Source organism: Sorex araneus, chromosome X (genome assembly GCF_027595985.1).
Source record: "Sorex araneus isolate mSorAra2 chromosome X, mSorAra2.pri, whole genome shotgun sequence".
In the NCBI taxonomy this organism is placed as follows: domain Eukaryota; kingdom Metazoa; phylum Chordata; class Mammalia; order Eulipotyphla; family Soricidae; genus Sorex; species Sorex araneus.
In genome coordinates, this window is record NC_073313.1 from 175680665 (window position 1) to 175696148 (window position 15484).

At 38.1% G+C, this 15484-nt stretch overlaps 1 protein-coding gene across 2 annotated transcripts in view; it reads right to left on the reverse strand.

The window, feature by feature from the left end:
- The window catches only part of SLC35F5 (solute carrier family 35 member F5), a 54101-nt gene that overhangs the window by 21807 nt on the left and 16810 nt on the right, over positions 1-15484 (reverse strand). For both annotated transcript variants that reach the window (XM_055122488.1, XM_055122487.1), the window contains exons 6-9: positions 14236-14317; positions 12471-12661; positions 5493-5574; positions 4677-4764 (exon numbers count right to left, since the gene is read on the reverse strand). In XM_055122488.1, the coding sequence (XP_054978463.1) occupies positions 4677-4764; positions 5493-5574; positions 12471-12661; positions 14236-14317 (443 nt within the window). The remainder of the gene's footprint in view (positions 1-4676; positions 4765-5492; positions 5575-12470; positions 12662-14235; positions 14318-15484) is intronic.

Here is a 15484-nt window from a genome sequence, read left to right on the forward strand (position 1 = left end):
CTTGCAACACATATGATAAAATTCCTGTCCTCATAGGCTTATTGTCCATCTTTGTGCATTTTATAAATTATGTGTTTTCTAAGCAGATGAAAACTAACTTTAAAAAAAGACAAATCTGGGGGCATGGCACTGCCAGCAGGTAAACCTATGCCTGTGGGTCGAGTACATCAGCAGCCTGATGGTGCCTCCAGGCTTCCTGATGCCCCAAAATTGCCACTGTGCCTATGGCCAGACCCCAACAATTTGGCACCAAGTTTACCAAGAAATTTAATGGCCTAAAGTTAGGTATGTGGGAGCCACATACACAAACCACCACCAGCTGAAAATTTTGCAATGTGGATCTTAGCGCACCAACAGCCCTGATCCACAGACACAGCAGTAAGTCCCAGAAGACACCACAGTACAGGAGATCTCTCTGGGCCCCATACCGGACCAATTTCACCAGGGCACCCCAAATGGAGCAGGTGCAGTCTCCCCGCCTACTCCAGGTAGAATCCTGATGACCAGGAACTTCTATAAGCAAGGTCCAGGACTAAATCTCTGGGCCGCATGGCGGTAGAGGACCTGGGCTGTCCCTTGCTGGGTCCCCGCCAGCCCAGCAGACTGGCTGTCATGCCTACAATATGCCTCCAGGTGCCATCTTAGCACACCAACAGCCCTGGCCCCGAGACTCCCAATTGAATTCCAAAATGGATTAGTGCCACACAGAGATGTCTCTGGAACCCAAGCACTTACAATCTAGAAATTTACATTTACAATCCTGGCCATGCAAGCTCTTATGATATTCAAAATGACCAATGTAAAATAAATTGTCTAGCATCTGCTCCTGGCAAGCAGGCTTGAATGGTGGTGGGAAATTTCAAGCAAAACATAATGCCCCAAATCAGAGAGAGAATATTGGGGTAATTGTCTACCATATGGAGGGAGGGTAAGGACTGGGATGTGGGTGGTGGAAAATGTGCACTGGTGGAGGGATGGGTGTTCCATCATTGTATGACTGAATCTTAAACATGAAAGCTTTGTAACTCTATCTCATGGTGATACAATTTTTTAAAAAGAAAAGTAATGTGTAGTTCATGCCCAATTCAATCAGCTTAATCAATGGCTGAACAAATAGCAGTACTCCTACATAGTCAAAAATAAATAAATAAATAAATAAATAAATAGAAGATAAATCAGTCCAGTTATTTAGCCTTTAAAAAAAATGTTGTTTATTGGGCCACACCCAGTGGTGCTCAGGGATTATAACAGGCTATGCACTCAGGAATTACTTCTGGTGGTGCTTGGGAGGCTATATGAGATGCTGGGGATAGAATCCAGTCTGTTGCATGCAAGGTAAGTGTCCTATCCACTCTACTATCTCTCCAGCTTCTGATGTGGGGAGAAAGGGACCCTTCTACACTGCTGGTGGGAATGCCGACTGGTTCAGCCCTTCTGGAAAACAATATGGACGATTCTCAAAAAATTAGATATTGAGCTCCCATTTGACCCAGCAATACCTCTGCTGGGAATATATCCCAGAGAGGCAAAAAAGTATAATCGAAATGACATCTGCACATGTATGTTCATCGCAGCACTGTTTACAATAGCCAGAATCTGGAAAAAACCCGAATGCCCTAGAACGGATGACTGGTTGAGGAAACTTTGGTACATCTATACAATGGAATACTATGCAGCTATTAGAAAAAAGGAGGTCATGAATTTTGTATTTAAGTGGATCGGCATGAAAAGTTTCATGCTGAGTGAAATGAGTCAGAAAGAGAAAGACAGACATAGAAAGATTGCACTCATCTATGGTATATAGAATAACAGAGTGAGAGACTAACACCCAAGAATTGTAGAAATAAGTACCAAGAGGTTGATTCCATGGCTTGGAGGCTGGCCTCACATTCTGGGGAAAGGGCAACTCAGAGAAGGGATCACCAACTATAACGTAGTCGAAGGCCATGTGGGGGAAGGGAGTTGCGGGCTGAATGAGGGCTAGAGACTGAGCACAGTGGCCACTCAACACCTTTATTGCAAACCACAACAGCTAATTAGAGAGAGAGAACAGAAGGGAATGCCCTGCCACAGTGGCAGGGTGGGGTGGGGGGGAGATGGGATTGGGGAGGGTGGGAGGGATGCTGGGTTTACTGGTGGTGGAGAATGGGCACTGGTGAAGGGATGGGTTCCCGAACTTTGTATGAGGGAAGCATAAGCACAAAAGTGTATAAATCTGTAACTGTGCCCTCACGGTGATTCACTAATTAAAAATAAATAAATTTTTTTTTTAAAAAAAAGAAAGGAATATGAGGGCCAAACTGATAGTACAGTGGGTAGTTATTTGCCTTATACATGGCTCACCCAGGTTTGATGGCTGGCATTTCATAAAGTGCCCCAAGCACCACAAGAAATGAGCACTATCAGGAGTAATTTCTGAGTACAGAGTCAAGAGTAGCTCCTGGGCATTGCCAGGTGAGACTCAAAAACCAAAAATTAAAAGAAATGAAGATGAAGTTTTCCCTATGTAAGCGAAATCTGATCATTATTAAGTATTCATACCTTTCAATTAAATAATTTTGTTATATGAATATAATCAAATCAGTGTCCAAATTTAAGTCAGCAATTATTTTTTTAAACACACACAAAGTACCAGGAACCAGATGTTTTAATTACATTTGAATAACAGTACTAAAACTAGATAAATATATTGAACAACGACTGTGTACTACAGTGTGTGAAGTACTGTATATAAGTTTTTAATTGAGTACAATCTTTAGAGACAAATGTTATAATATTATTTTAATAATAACTTCCAATATATAGATAAGAAAACTTATACAGAGAAGAAAGAATCTTGTTCAGCATCTCATAAGTTGTAATAATGCAGGAAGTGTGGCTCAAAGTTATGCTCTATTTTATCTCTACACTTACAAAATGAGACTTTTTTAGATTACCAGGATTTTTTTTCACAATTCTTGCCATGGCTCCAGAGGTTACAGTACAAGATTTAAAGTGCTATCCTGGGGGCTGGAGCGATAGCACAGCAGGTAGGCCTTGCACATGGCCAATCCGGGTTCAATTCCCAGCATCCCATATGGTCCCCTGAGGACCGCCAGGAGTAATTCCTGAGTACATGAGCCAGGAGTAACCCCTGTGCATCGCCGGGTGTGACCCAAAAAGCAAATAATAATAATAATAATAATAAAAATAAAAATAAAGTGCTATTCTAAATATGGCTGACCTTGGTTCAATCCCAGCACTGCATGGTCTTCTAAAAATCACTAGGAAAAGCCCCCAGGCACTCACAGGTATGGTCCAAACCACCCTCCCTTCCAAAATAAATGAATGACTGCTGCCATGTCAAATCATTCTGGGGAAGATGCTAAGGAGTCAAGGCCGTGTGGTGCTCAGGAGCTAGTCCCAGATAGCTGCTTGAGGATCACTCTTGGCATTGCTCAGGGGGACTGACCACATGCAGTACCTGGGAAGAAAATGAGCCTCCTACACGCAGAGCATGTTCTCTAGCCTGATGAGCTATCTCTCTGGTCGCCAAATTCTTATTATAATTTTAAAAGTGAAACTTCATTGGATAAACATGGTGATTTCCAAAGTATTAAATAACGCTTAAAATAGTATTCTTAAGAACAATACAGAAAAAATTTAATTAATTTTTCTGAACCACAAGTCAAGCAAACTTAAGAAAAAATACTAAGTAAAAGACACTATTATCATTGTACATTGATGAAATCCTCTTAGAAAGTTTAAGTAAATTTCCTGATTTTTTCCCCTAATTTTCCTGAATCTCTGATTCAAATGCAGTTCTTATAGCTGCAACCTTCTGATAGCTAAGAAACATTTTTCTCCACTGAAATAATTCTGCTACCTTCTCTGACTGGATTCTCACAAAGCAGTTATTTCAAATCAAGAAATGCATCTCTTTTGAATACTTTGGTTACTTCAAGCAAAGGAAGCATAGGAATACTGGACCTTTGATGACACAAAGCAACACAAGGTAAGACTTTGGCTTTCAAATGTTTACAATTCCAGTATGGAAGATAAAATATGCACAAAGTTAAATAAGAATAAAGTATTTAAATATAGAAATCAACAAAATTGATAGTATGGAGTAACACAAGATTGCCAAATGGATCATAATGAAACTGAATGATCACCTGAGGATAAGACAATCAGAGAAGAATATGCTTTGCTTTGTGATGTAGAAGTTAAAAGTAAAACCAAAACAAAATGGGCAACTTGTTACAGGAAAAGGAAACACACTGAAGAGCTTTTGACTTGTTTTGGCTTTGTTTTGGCTATACCCAGCAGTGCTCAGGGCGTACCACCTGGTTCTGTGACCAGAAATCATACCAGATGAAGCTCAGGGGCTATTTATAGTGCTGAGGATTCGAAGATTCTAACCAGGATGGAAAGGATGCAAGGAAAGTATGAACCACTGTAAGATAAGAAAGCAGGCTCAAAGCTGTCTTTGGGTCTTTCCATTTACTTTTCCTAGGAAAGTTTGGAAAACTAATCTAGGATGTGATAAAAAGCTGAATAGTACATCCACTTAAAATTTTCTTTTATCCTCACTTTTCTTTGGCTATATAAATATTAGCTATCCAATATCATTACCCAAAATTTCTTAGACATCACAATTCTAAGCAGATCAAACCAGCTAATAGCTGTATTCTTACCTTAAAATTACAGCTAATAGTTTGGAAAGAGTAAATCTATCTCCACTGTTACTTGGAAACACTGCAGCAAGAATTAAAGTAAAAAGTCCTATGGAAGAGAGTTAAACAGAAATATTAGCTAAAATAATTGTCAAAGTGATTTACTATCAAATTGTTAGCTTAAATAATAAATTATATACCGAACTTTTTTAAACAAAGCTTACCATTTTTTAAAAATGCTGAGAAAAAGCTAAGAAACAAACTGTAGTTACCAAGACTGGAAGTTTTAAAACACACAAAATAGCCCCTAAACATATTTAACAACACGAATCAAGTATAGTGCTATTTAAATAAATAAGACAGCTAAATTAAGCTGTTTGAATAACATTCTGACCTCATCTTAGTCAAGAATGTGCACTAGCTACTTTTACAGCTTCGGCTTATCTTCCTGATATGAAAGGTGATTTAATTTAGGAAATAAAATAACTTACACAGGACAAATTATAGTCTGAAAGAGCAATTATTTTTAATGAAAGGACCTAGAAAAAGATCTTTAAAAGGAATATGTGAAAAAAACTACAATAGTCCGCCAATAAAAATTTCGACATATTATTTCATAAAAAATACTACAAAATATTCTGAAAGTAAGTAAATGGCAGGAGGCAATGGGATGAAACTATGAAGTTAACAAATAGTTCAATAGGCTAGTGTACATTAGAATCAAAAGTAAGTTATGAGATTAAACATAAATTCAAATTATGATATATATGTATACATACATATATATCAAAAATTAACCTTGATTTATAATGCAAAATTTGAAGACAAATTTCTTACCAGAAGTTGAAGACAAAATATTAACTATAGCAACCTGTGTGTCTGAAAGTGCTTCTTGATATGACAAATTTGCCAAAAACCACTAAAAAATAGAAAACAAAGTGAAACCCAATGGATCACATATCTAGATTTGTCATTACAATGTATAGTATCACCTTTTTCCTTCTAAACAGAAAAGGTTTTAAAAGCTTCTTTATATTGAATTTTCCCACCCCAAAACCAAATGTAGTCTATTCAATAAATTAAAAAAATAGGGGCTGAGGAGATAGTTCAGGGGTATAAGGACCCCCAGTACCCCACAAGCACCATTGTAGCCCCAGAACCACTGGGGTTCCACTTGGTTTTAGCATTGAACTTTCCAGCTCAATTTTCCAAGTACTGCTGGAAGTGGCCCCTGGGTCCCGAAACACTGCTTTAGAAGCAGCCCACACTGAACAAAGGAACATTTTGTTAATCACCGATTAAATATAAACATTTAGGTTTTTTTAATTCAGAGAAACTGAATATCAAACACACTGATATAAACATTCCAAACAAAAACCAAATTCAAAATTTTCTTTATCCACGCTAGCACTACACTAAGTTCATATGAATCAAATTTAAGTTGGGGGAAGTCTCAAACATTCCAAAAATAGCTGGCTAAGCATTCAACTGAATAATAATGTCTGTGAGAATGGATAGGTGAAGCTAGCTAGATAATAAATTATATTCATTTAGGAAATTTCACAATGTACAAGAAAACTGATTTTTTTATGTGTATGTACAGTTGTTTCTCTGTTGCTTAATATGAAGACACAATATAAATAATCTCGTAATATTATAAAGGGAGTTCTCCAGCTACAAAAAATTTTCCTTTCTTGGGTTGGAGCAATAGCACAGTGGGTAGGGTGTTTGCCTTGCATACAGCCAACTCTGGTTTGATTCCCAGCATCCCATATGGTCCCCTGAGTACCGCCAGGAGTAATTCCTGAGTGCAGAGCTAGGAGTAACCCCTGTCCATCGCCAGGTGTGACCCAAAAAGAAAAAAATTTTTTTCCTTTCTTTTTATCTAAGAGACAACATCTAAGAGACATCTTTTTATCTAAGAGACAATATTCTTGTATTACCAATCCTGCAACTACTTTGATCTAAAGAACATAAGATTCCTTTAGATAGAGTTTAAAATGAAAGTGTCTCCAAAGTTCATTTATTTTCCTTCTATCAGATACTCTTTCTGTTGGTGGATACTAGGAATATTTCAAGATATGCCACTATTAAATTATAGAATAACCTCCAGGTGCATACATGTAAGTAATTTATATACTAAGTGCAGACTGCAGTTAATCAAATAAACTGCTTGTGGTTTAACAGTATGAATGGATAATCATTTCCACAAAAGAATGAGTTATCTCTATGAATGGAAGGACATCTCTTGATCTCTCTCAGAACATGTAGATAAATGAGTAGTATTGCCATTAGTATTTACTTTTCAAAGAAGCAGCGGGAACACCTAATCAGACAACACGGACTGAAGGTAGCAGGGCTGTTTAGTCTATGAAGTGAAATCCTGGCAAAGTGATCCTGAATCCAAGGCCAGAGAGACAGAACAGCAAGGAAGCACTTGCCTTGCATGCAGCCACCCTAGGTTTGTTCCCCTGAGCACTGCCAGGAGTCATCCTTGAGCACTGAGACAGGACTGAGCCTTAGCACAGCTGTCCCCCAAACGAAACAAAACCAAAAAAAAAAAGATCCTGATTCCATCTGGTACATAGACTTCACTTTCTAGATAATTTCACTTGACTAACAAAATAAGAAAATAAGGTAGCATCTTCACCGGTGAAAATGACAATAGACAATATGAAGCATAAATTATTTTAGGAGTTACAATCTGCTTATAGGTGAAGTGCTGGAAAAAAGGGCAGAAATGGAATTTATCTTTTGGGAACTGTAAGGATGGATAATGCTTAGAGTGACAGCTTTCTTCACATACTTTCCTTTAAAATTCAGTATTTAAGGTACTGGAGTGATAGTTCAGTGGGTAGAGTGTTAGCCTTGCACACAGTTGATCCAGGATTGATCCCTGGAATCCCATAGGATCCCCCAAGATCTTCAAGAGTGATCTATGAGCATGGAGCCAGGAGAAAGCATTGAAAACTGCTGGGCATAGCTCCCAAACAAAACCAAACCATTTCCCCCCACCCCCAAAAGTAGAAAAGTTTATCAGAAAGTAGAAGAGAAAGGAAAAGGAACTCCCATGTGGGGAAGAACTTGGAATATGACAAAATTTTTTAAAAATTACTAATTTAAATTTAAATACTGTTTATTTTTCAAACCCCTACCTTACTGATGACTCAATACAAGATAACGAATTTTTTAAAAATATAAGATAACAATTTTTTTAAAAGAACAGGGGCCAGAGAGACAGCACAGTGTATAAGGTGCTTGCCTTGTCTGTGACTGACTGGGGTTCGATCCCTGACGAACCAGTCAGGAGTGATCCCTGACCACAGAGCCAGGATTAGGCCTCGAGCACAGCTGAGTATGGCCCAAAAAACAAACAAAAAATTCACTTACATGACAGGTATTTAATCATAAAAGCTCATCACTTGTTATAAATCTTTTCCAGAAATACTTTTCTATTCTCCTCATCTTCCTAACTCCATTGTTTGGTTCTCAAAACCAAAGTTTTTAGGTTCTCACATAAAAAAGACTCATCTCAATTACCAACCACCACCATAACAATTATCAGTATTACAAAAATAAAAAAAAAACAAAAAACCACCTCTTTTTACAAGTCTGTTTTTATTAGTCCAGGACTGAGGACAACCACTTACTGAAAATTAATATTTGTATATTAATTTATGAACTGGAGCAATAGCATAGCCGGTAGGGTGTTTGTCTTGCATGCGGCCAACCTGAGTTTGATTCCTCCGTCCCTCTGGGAGAACCCAGCAAGCTACCAAGAGAATCCCGCCCACATGGCAGAGCCTGGCAAGCTCCCCGTGCCACATTCAATATGCCAAAAACAGTAACAAGTCTCACAATGAAGACGTTATTGGTGCCTGCTCTAGCAAATCAATGAACAACAGGATGACAGTGCTACATGCTACAATGTGGTGCATATTAATTTACATAGTCAATTATTCCATGGGTTACCAAGGGTTTACCTTTTTAAAGTTATCAAAAAGCCCATATGATCCAAATGATATTTTACAGAAAAAAAATGAACATAAATGCCGATGAGTTAAAGATATTCAAGGAGACTGGTAAATACAGTAATTACTCCTTTTGACTTGAACTATCCACTGTGTTGGCCATTAGCTACATGTGATAACTGAAAAGTGAAATGTGGCTAGTCTCAATTGCTATGTTTAAAAATTGAAATTGAAGAGGCTTCAGAGATAGTACAGATTCAAGGCACTTGCCTTGCATGTGGCCGACCCCAGTTCAATCCATGGCACAATATACAGTTTCTGCAAGCACTACCAGAACATCCTGTTTCTACTGAATACAATTCTAAGAGTTATCTAAGCCTCTCTATTAAAAGTAGGTTTCCGGGGGCCAGAGAGACAGCACAGAGTATAAGAAGTTATTATGCCTTGCACACAGAGGTCCCATCGAGAAGCACCACACTTGAGCCCTCTCACTGAACTCCTGGCTAGTGTCAACAGGTCATCGACAGAAAAATGAATAAACAAAATGGGGTATCTACAGTGGAATATTATTCAGCCTTTTGGAAAAAAAAAGGAAATGTTAATATGTTACAGGAATGAACGTTGAGGACATGAAACTAAATGAAATTTGCCAGTAACAAAAGAAAAAAATTATTGTACAATTCCACTCCTCTGAGTCCCTAGAGTAGCCAAATTCAGAAGCAGAAAGTGGAATGAAGACTGTCAGAAGCTGGGAGACGAGGCAGAGAAAGTTAACATTTCATGGATGAGTTTCAGTTTTGCTGAAGGACAGTGGAAATGACTGCAGGACGTGCAAATGGATGGAATGACCCTGAACTGTACATTTGAAACCAGTCAGGCACTTTTGTTTGCCTGGCTGGTTTGGGGGCCATGGCCAACAGTGCTTGGGGGTACCTCCTGGCTTGGTGTTCATGGGTCATTCCCAGACCACACAGTGCCAAGACTGAACCCGAGAATTCTGAATGCAAAGCCAATACTCTACCAGTTCTTTGTGCCCTGCTCCAAAACAGCCATTTTTATGGTAGATACATTTTACCAAAATTGTTTTTTAAAAAGCTGCACATAGTGGATTCTAAATCAGTTATGCCTTATATAAGAACCAATGTAATCTTTCAGAGCTTTGAGCTTACAAAAAATTAGCTTCATCTATTAAAAAGTATCCCTTTTAATAGACAGTAGACACCATAACTTAGGTTTCCCTTTCTGCCACACAACCAGTTTGCCTAGAAACAAGTTATCACCTGAAGTAACTTCTTGCCTTTAAATCATTCCATTACCCAGCCAGTTTATCCACCACATTACTCATTGAATTTGGGTCTTATCACTTAGCCTTCTCTAATACCTTTACCATATATATGCTTTTGCTATGCCTCACCTAAAGTCTCCTTTGAAAATCAAGTAACATATAATTAATAATCTTAGTTGAACGCTTGTGCTGAAGCGAGAGCACAGAGGGTAGAGTGTTTGCCTTCCTCCATCCCTCTCAGAGAGCCTAGCAAGCTACCTAGAGTATCCCACCTGCACAGCAGAGCCTGGCAAGCTACCCATGGCGTATTCGATATGACAAAAACAATAACGACAAGTCTCACAATGGAGACGTTACTGGTGCCCGCTCAAGCAAATCGATGAACAATGGGGACAACAGTGCGACAGTGCTACAGTTGAACGCTATACTCATTAAAAAGCAAACATCGGGGCTGGAGCAATAGCACAGCGGGTAGGGCATTTGCCTTGCACGAGGCTGACCCAGGTTTGATTTCCAGAATCCCATATGGTCCCCTGTGTACCACCAGGAGTAATTCCTGAATGTAGAGCCAGGAGTAACCCCTGTGCATCTCCAGGTGTGATCCAAAAAGCAAAAAAGAACCCAAACATCTATCACAACTAAAAGCATAATACAAATAGATGAGCCTTTACATATAAATATGGATGTTTAAGTATTGCAGCTATCAAATATATGATTTGCATAGTTAAATACTAATTAGGTTATTAAATGGAGCTTATTATTCCAAAAAATAAAGAAAATGAATTCCACATTGAATTCTGTAGAAATGTTTGGTATAAGTACATTCTAAAATTGTGAAGCAAAACCTTATAATCAAACTAAAATATTGACATTAGCCATTGTATTAGCTTATGTTTAAACATGTCACCAAAAATTTTAAGTCTTAAAGGTTCATATTAAATAATTCTTATTTGGCTAATTCACACATATAATATCTATCTTTATTAACACACATACTAATTCAAATTGAATTCATATAGTCAGTATATATATATATATACTGATATTCACTTTTATTTATTTTTGGGTCTTTGGGCCACACCAGAGGTGCTCAGGATTTACTCCGGCTCTGCTCTCATCAGGGATCACTCCTGGTGAGCTTGGGGGACCATATGGGGTGCCAGGGATTGACCCCAGGGTCAGCTGAATGGAAGGCAAATGCCGTACCTACCATACTACCTCTCCAGTTCCTAAGTTTCAGAATTTCACTACTCTAATTAGATATCTCTAATTCCAACCTACTCCTAAATATTTTACTAAACATCTACGTGAAACATTATTATTAAGTTTCCATATTAAAATGATAGGGCTAAAGAGATAACACAAGGATTAAGGGGTGTGCCTTGCATGTAGCCAACCCTGGTTCGATCCCTGGCACTAGATGGTCCCCTGGGCATCATTGCTGAGTGTAGCAATGGAGATTCTAAACAGCACTGCGATGATTCCTGGTACTATATGGTCTCCCAACATCACTGATGGGTGTAGCACTGCAGGACCCAAGCAGCAACATCTCCTCGAGACCTCACATTGAACAGCTGGCCTGGTTGGCCAAGAGTTACAGGAAAGGGCCCCAGGTGTTTCCTGAGCACTGCTTGAGAAGCTACCCCAAAGTAAAATAATAGATGCTAGCAGTAAAGCCACATTAAATTATACAGAAATATTTGGCATGAATACATTCTAAAAAATGCAACCACTTTTACGTGAATGTTAAATACATCTACAAAAATTACTTAAGATATCAGCACATATAGGAAACCTTTATCCTTCCTAGCCACTGTATAAATATCAGAGTATAAAGAAAACTCAATGCATTATTCTGACCATGCGGAAATGCCAGGGTCTAGATACATCCGTAGATGCAGTGCCATTTAGTACTATTCTTTGAAATATGACATTTATTAATTTCAAGTATGAGTTTAAAGTTATGATTAAGCAAACTAAACAATTTTGACAATAATATCGAACATTCATTGTTTAGCTTTTGAAAATAACAATGAACATTTATTGCTTAGTTTTGACAATAAGAAATTAATGATAGCTTTACTATAATTCTAAAAATACAAACATAAGACAGAATATAATGAAATACTGAAATTAAGGAAAAAAATGTGTGTGTTTTTAAATGAGCAAATCTTACAAAAAAATTCATAAAGAACTTTAAATTATGCTATGTACTTGAAAAATATACTAAATACTGTTGTTCCTTGTCAGCCAACTCTCACTTGAGCTGTGTCTTATTTTCTCCTTCCAATTTTAAAGTAGTTCACAATAATTTATTAGATTCAACCAATCCCACTATCATAAAAACTTCCCACCACCATTATTTCAAATTTTCCTATCACCACCCAAGCCTGTCCTGAAAGTAGGTCCTAACTAATTCATTTTGTATGTCTTCTCAGGAGTAATGCATTAAAAATGATCCAAAAGAGTTTCCTTAGGGGAAAATGTAACTGAACAATTTTATATCCCAAAGGCATACGTTCTTATAAGTCAAATTCCAAAAATATTCAAAAAACTTACCACAAAGCAAAAAAAAAAGCTAATTTTTGCTACTTGAGTTGCAGTTAGTTTCCCCACAGTTTTGAATAATGATTCTTGATCTTTCACAGTAGGATATGACATGCGTGACAACTTAGCTTCCAATGCATGGCTTGATGGAAGCTGTCTAATCTCCATGATATTACTGAACCTTACACGTGACTTTTTGGGAGCTTAAAAAGAAAAGCATAACACAAATCACTAAATATTATTAGTTACTAATAATATTTAATTATTAAATAAGAATATACTATTTTTTAAATAATTCATACATTTAAGTTATTAAGCGCATAATACTTAATCCATCTCTATCAGACTAGGATAGTCAACAAAAAGCTAGAGTCCTATTACCAGGGATTGTTTTGTTTATTCAAAAGGCTAACAAGGGCTGGAGCAATAGCACAGCGGGTAGGGCATTTGCCTTGCACAAGACAAGACTGACCCAGGTTCAATTCCCAGCATCCCATATGGTCTCCTGAGCACCGTCAGGAGTGACTCCTGAGTGCAGAGCCAGGAGGTAACCCCTGTGCATTGCCGGGTGTGATCCAAAAAGCAAAAAAAAAAAAAAAAAGGCTTAACAGAGAAACAGGTCTTCACATATCAAAAAAAATGTTTGAAATAGTGAACTAATACTCAAACAAAGTTTCAGTAATTAAATACGTATGCAACTGCCTGCCAATTCAGGACTGTCATATGATTATCCATTTTGGCATTTAATATAAAACAGTACATGGATAGTTTCCTCATACTCAAACATATGAAAAATTTTTTTCCTGGCCAAGCAAGCAGAAAGTTCTTCTATAAGTCCACTTCTTGCATGGGAACATCTTGGATAACTGTACTACTTCACGTTGAGACTGACATTCTTTACATTCTTTATTAAATTAGAAGAACCAGAAAAACTGCTGCACTTTTTTTTTCCTTTTTGGGTCACACCTGGCAATGCACAAGGGTTATTCCTGGCTCTTCACTCAGGAATTACTCCTGGTGATGCTCAGAGGACCATATGGGATGCTGAGAATCGAACTCGGGTTGGCCTCGTGCAAGGCAAACGCCCTACCCGCTGTGCTATCGCTCCAGCCCCAAACTGCTGCACTTTTGTGATCAAGATTCTTGATGGTATGACTTCAAAGGGACACTGTTCACTGAAAATGTCTACATCTATCACAGATTTCTAGAATTTACAAATTATTACCATTATAATAAAATTTTCAATCAAACTTCTGAAAGACAGAATGTAGGCCAAGTTATTAAACAGTGGAACAGAAGAATGACCCAGTAAGCCTACTGAATCATTAAGTCTGAGGACAAGTTAAAAATAATTAAAATAGGGGATAGAAAGATAGTATGGGTAGTAAGACACTTGCCTTGCAAGTATTAACGCATGTTTGATCCCCAATACCCTGTATGTTCCCAGAGCACCACCACCAGGCATTCCTGAGAGCCAGAAATCGCCCCTGGATACCATCAACTATGGTCCCAAAACAAAATCTATTTTAAAACACTGAAAAAAACCTGTAACTCAACAATGAAAATATGTACCCAGCATTTTTTTTTTCTTTTTGGGTGACATCCAGTGATGCTCAGGGGTTACTCCTGGCTCTGAACTAAGGAATGAGTGTTCAGGGAACCATATGAGATGCCAGGGATTGAACCCGGGTCAGCTGTGTGTAAGGCAAACACCTGCCGTAGTATCGCTCCAGCCTCTATACCCAATTTTGAGTTATGAATTCTATGTTTTGCTTACTTTTTTCAGTATCAACATTTGTGTTCTCAGGCTTTTCACTTGGGAGATCATGAAATTTCACAGGAACGTACAGAGGTTCACTCTGAAATATAACAGAGACAAGAATAAATATGAACACCAAATATATCAATTTATTTTATACTAATACTTTTAGTGGATAATACATGCATATAAATATCCAAAATATGGCCACTCAACACCACATATATCCAATATCATTTTTTCAAATGAATTTCCAAGCCTTTAGAAAGAACTTAAGGGTGAGGCAGATGATTCAAAGGGCTGCATGCATTCCATGCAGGAGCTTAGAATTTGATCCCTTGTGCTGCCAAGTCATCTGAACTCCAAGCACTGCTGGGTGTGGTCCACAAATACACACAAAAAAACGACAAATGAAAATGATACACTCTGTACAGTGCAAAGAATTGTTTGAGGCTTAGAAATGTAAAAGAACAGCACTGCAGAGAAAAAAACAGATCTCTCTCTTTACGAAGAGATTACTGCCATTCTTTTTCATTCTTTTTTTTTTTTATTATTTGGGGGGAGGGGAGATGCAGGTGGCACCCCTGGCCATGCTCAAGGACTTAATCCTGGCTCTGCGCTCAGAAATCATTTCTGGGGGTTCAGGGGCAGGGGTATTAGGGGACTGTATGAGGTGCTGGGGATACAACCCTGATCGCTGCAATGCAAGGCAAGAGCCTTATCTGCTGTACTATTGCTCCAGTCACTTTTTTTTTTTGGCCACACCAGCCGTGCTCAGGGTTTAATCATGGCTCTGTAGTCAGGGATTACTCCTGGAAGGCTCAAGGAACTATAACGGGTGCCTGGGATTGAACCCAGGCTGGCTACATGCAAGCTAAATGCTCTACTCACTGCAATGATGGGCTCTTGCCCATCATTCATTCTTTTAACAGATATAATAATGAGCTCCTGCTGTGTCAGGAGCTGTTCCACATCCAGGAGATAAAATAGTGACTTTCAAGTTCCTGCCTCAATGGTCAAGAAGTTTAAAAGAGAAAACAGGTAACAGAGCATATAGCATTACATGTATGTGTGTAATATGTATTTGCTAACTGTTTCCTCTTACTGCTTAACATGCAAGTAAAATCAGACTTCCTAAAAACCTTTACAAGAGCAGTAAGAAAAAATAGATTGTTAACTCCCTATCTGCTCTTAATATTTACCAGCTACCAAATCCTCAGTACTTAAACATTTCATATTAGTCCTTATAATAACCTTATACTAATAT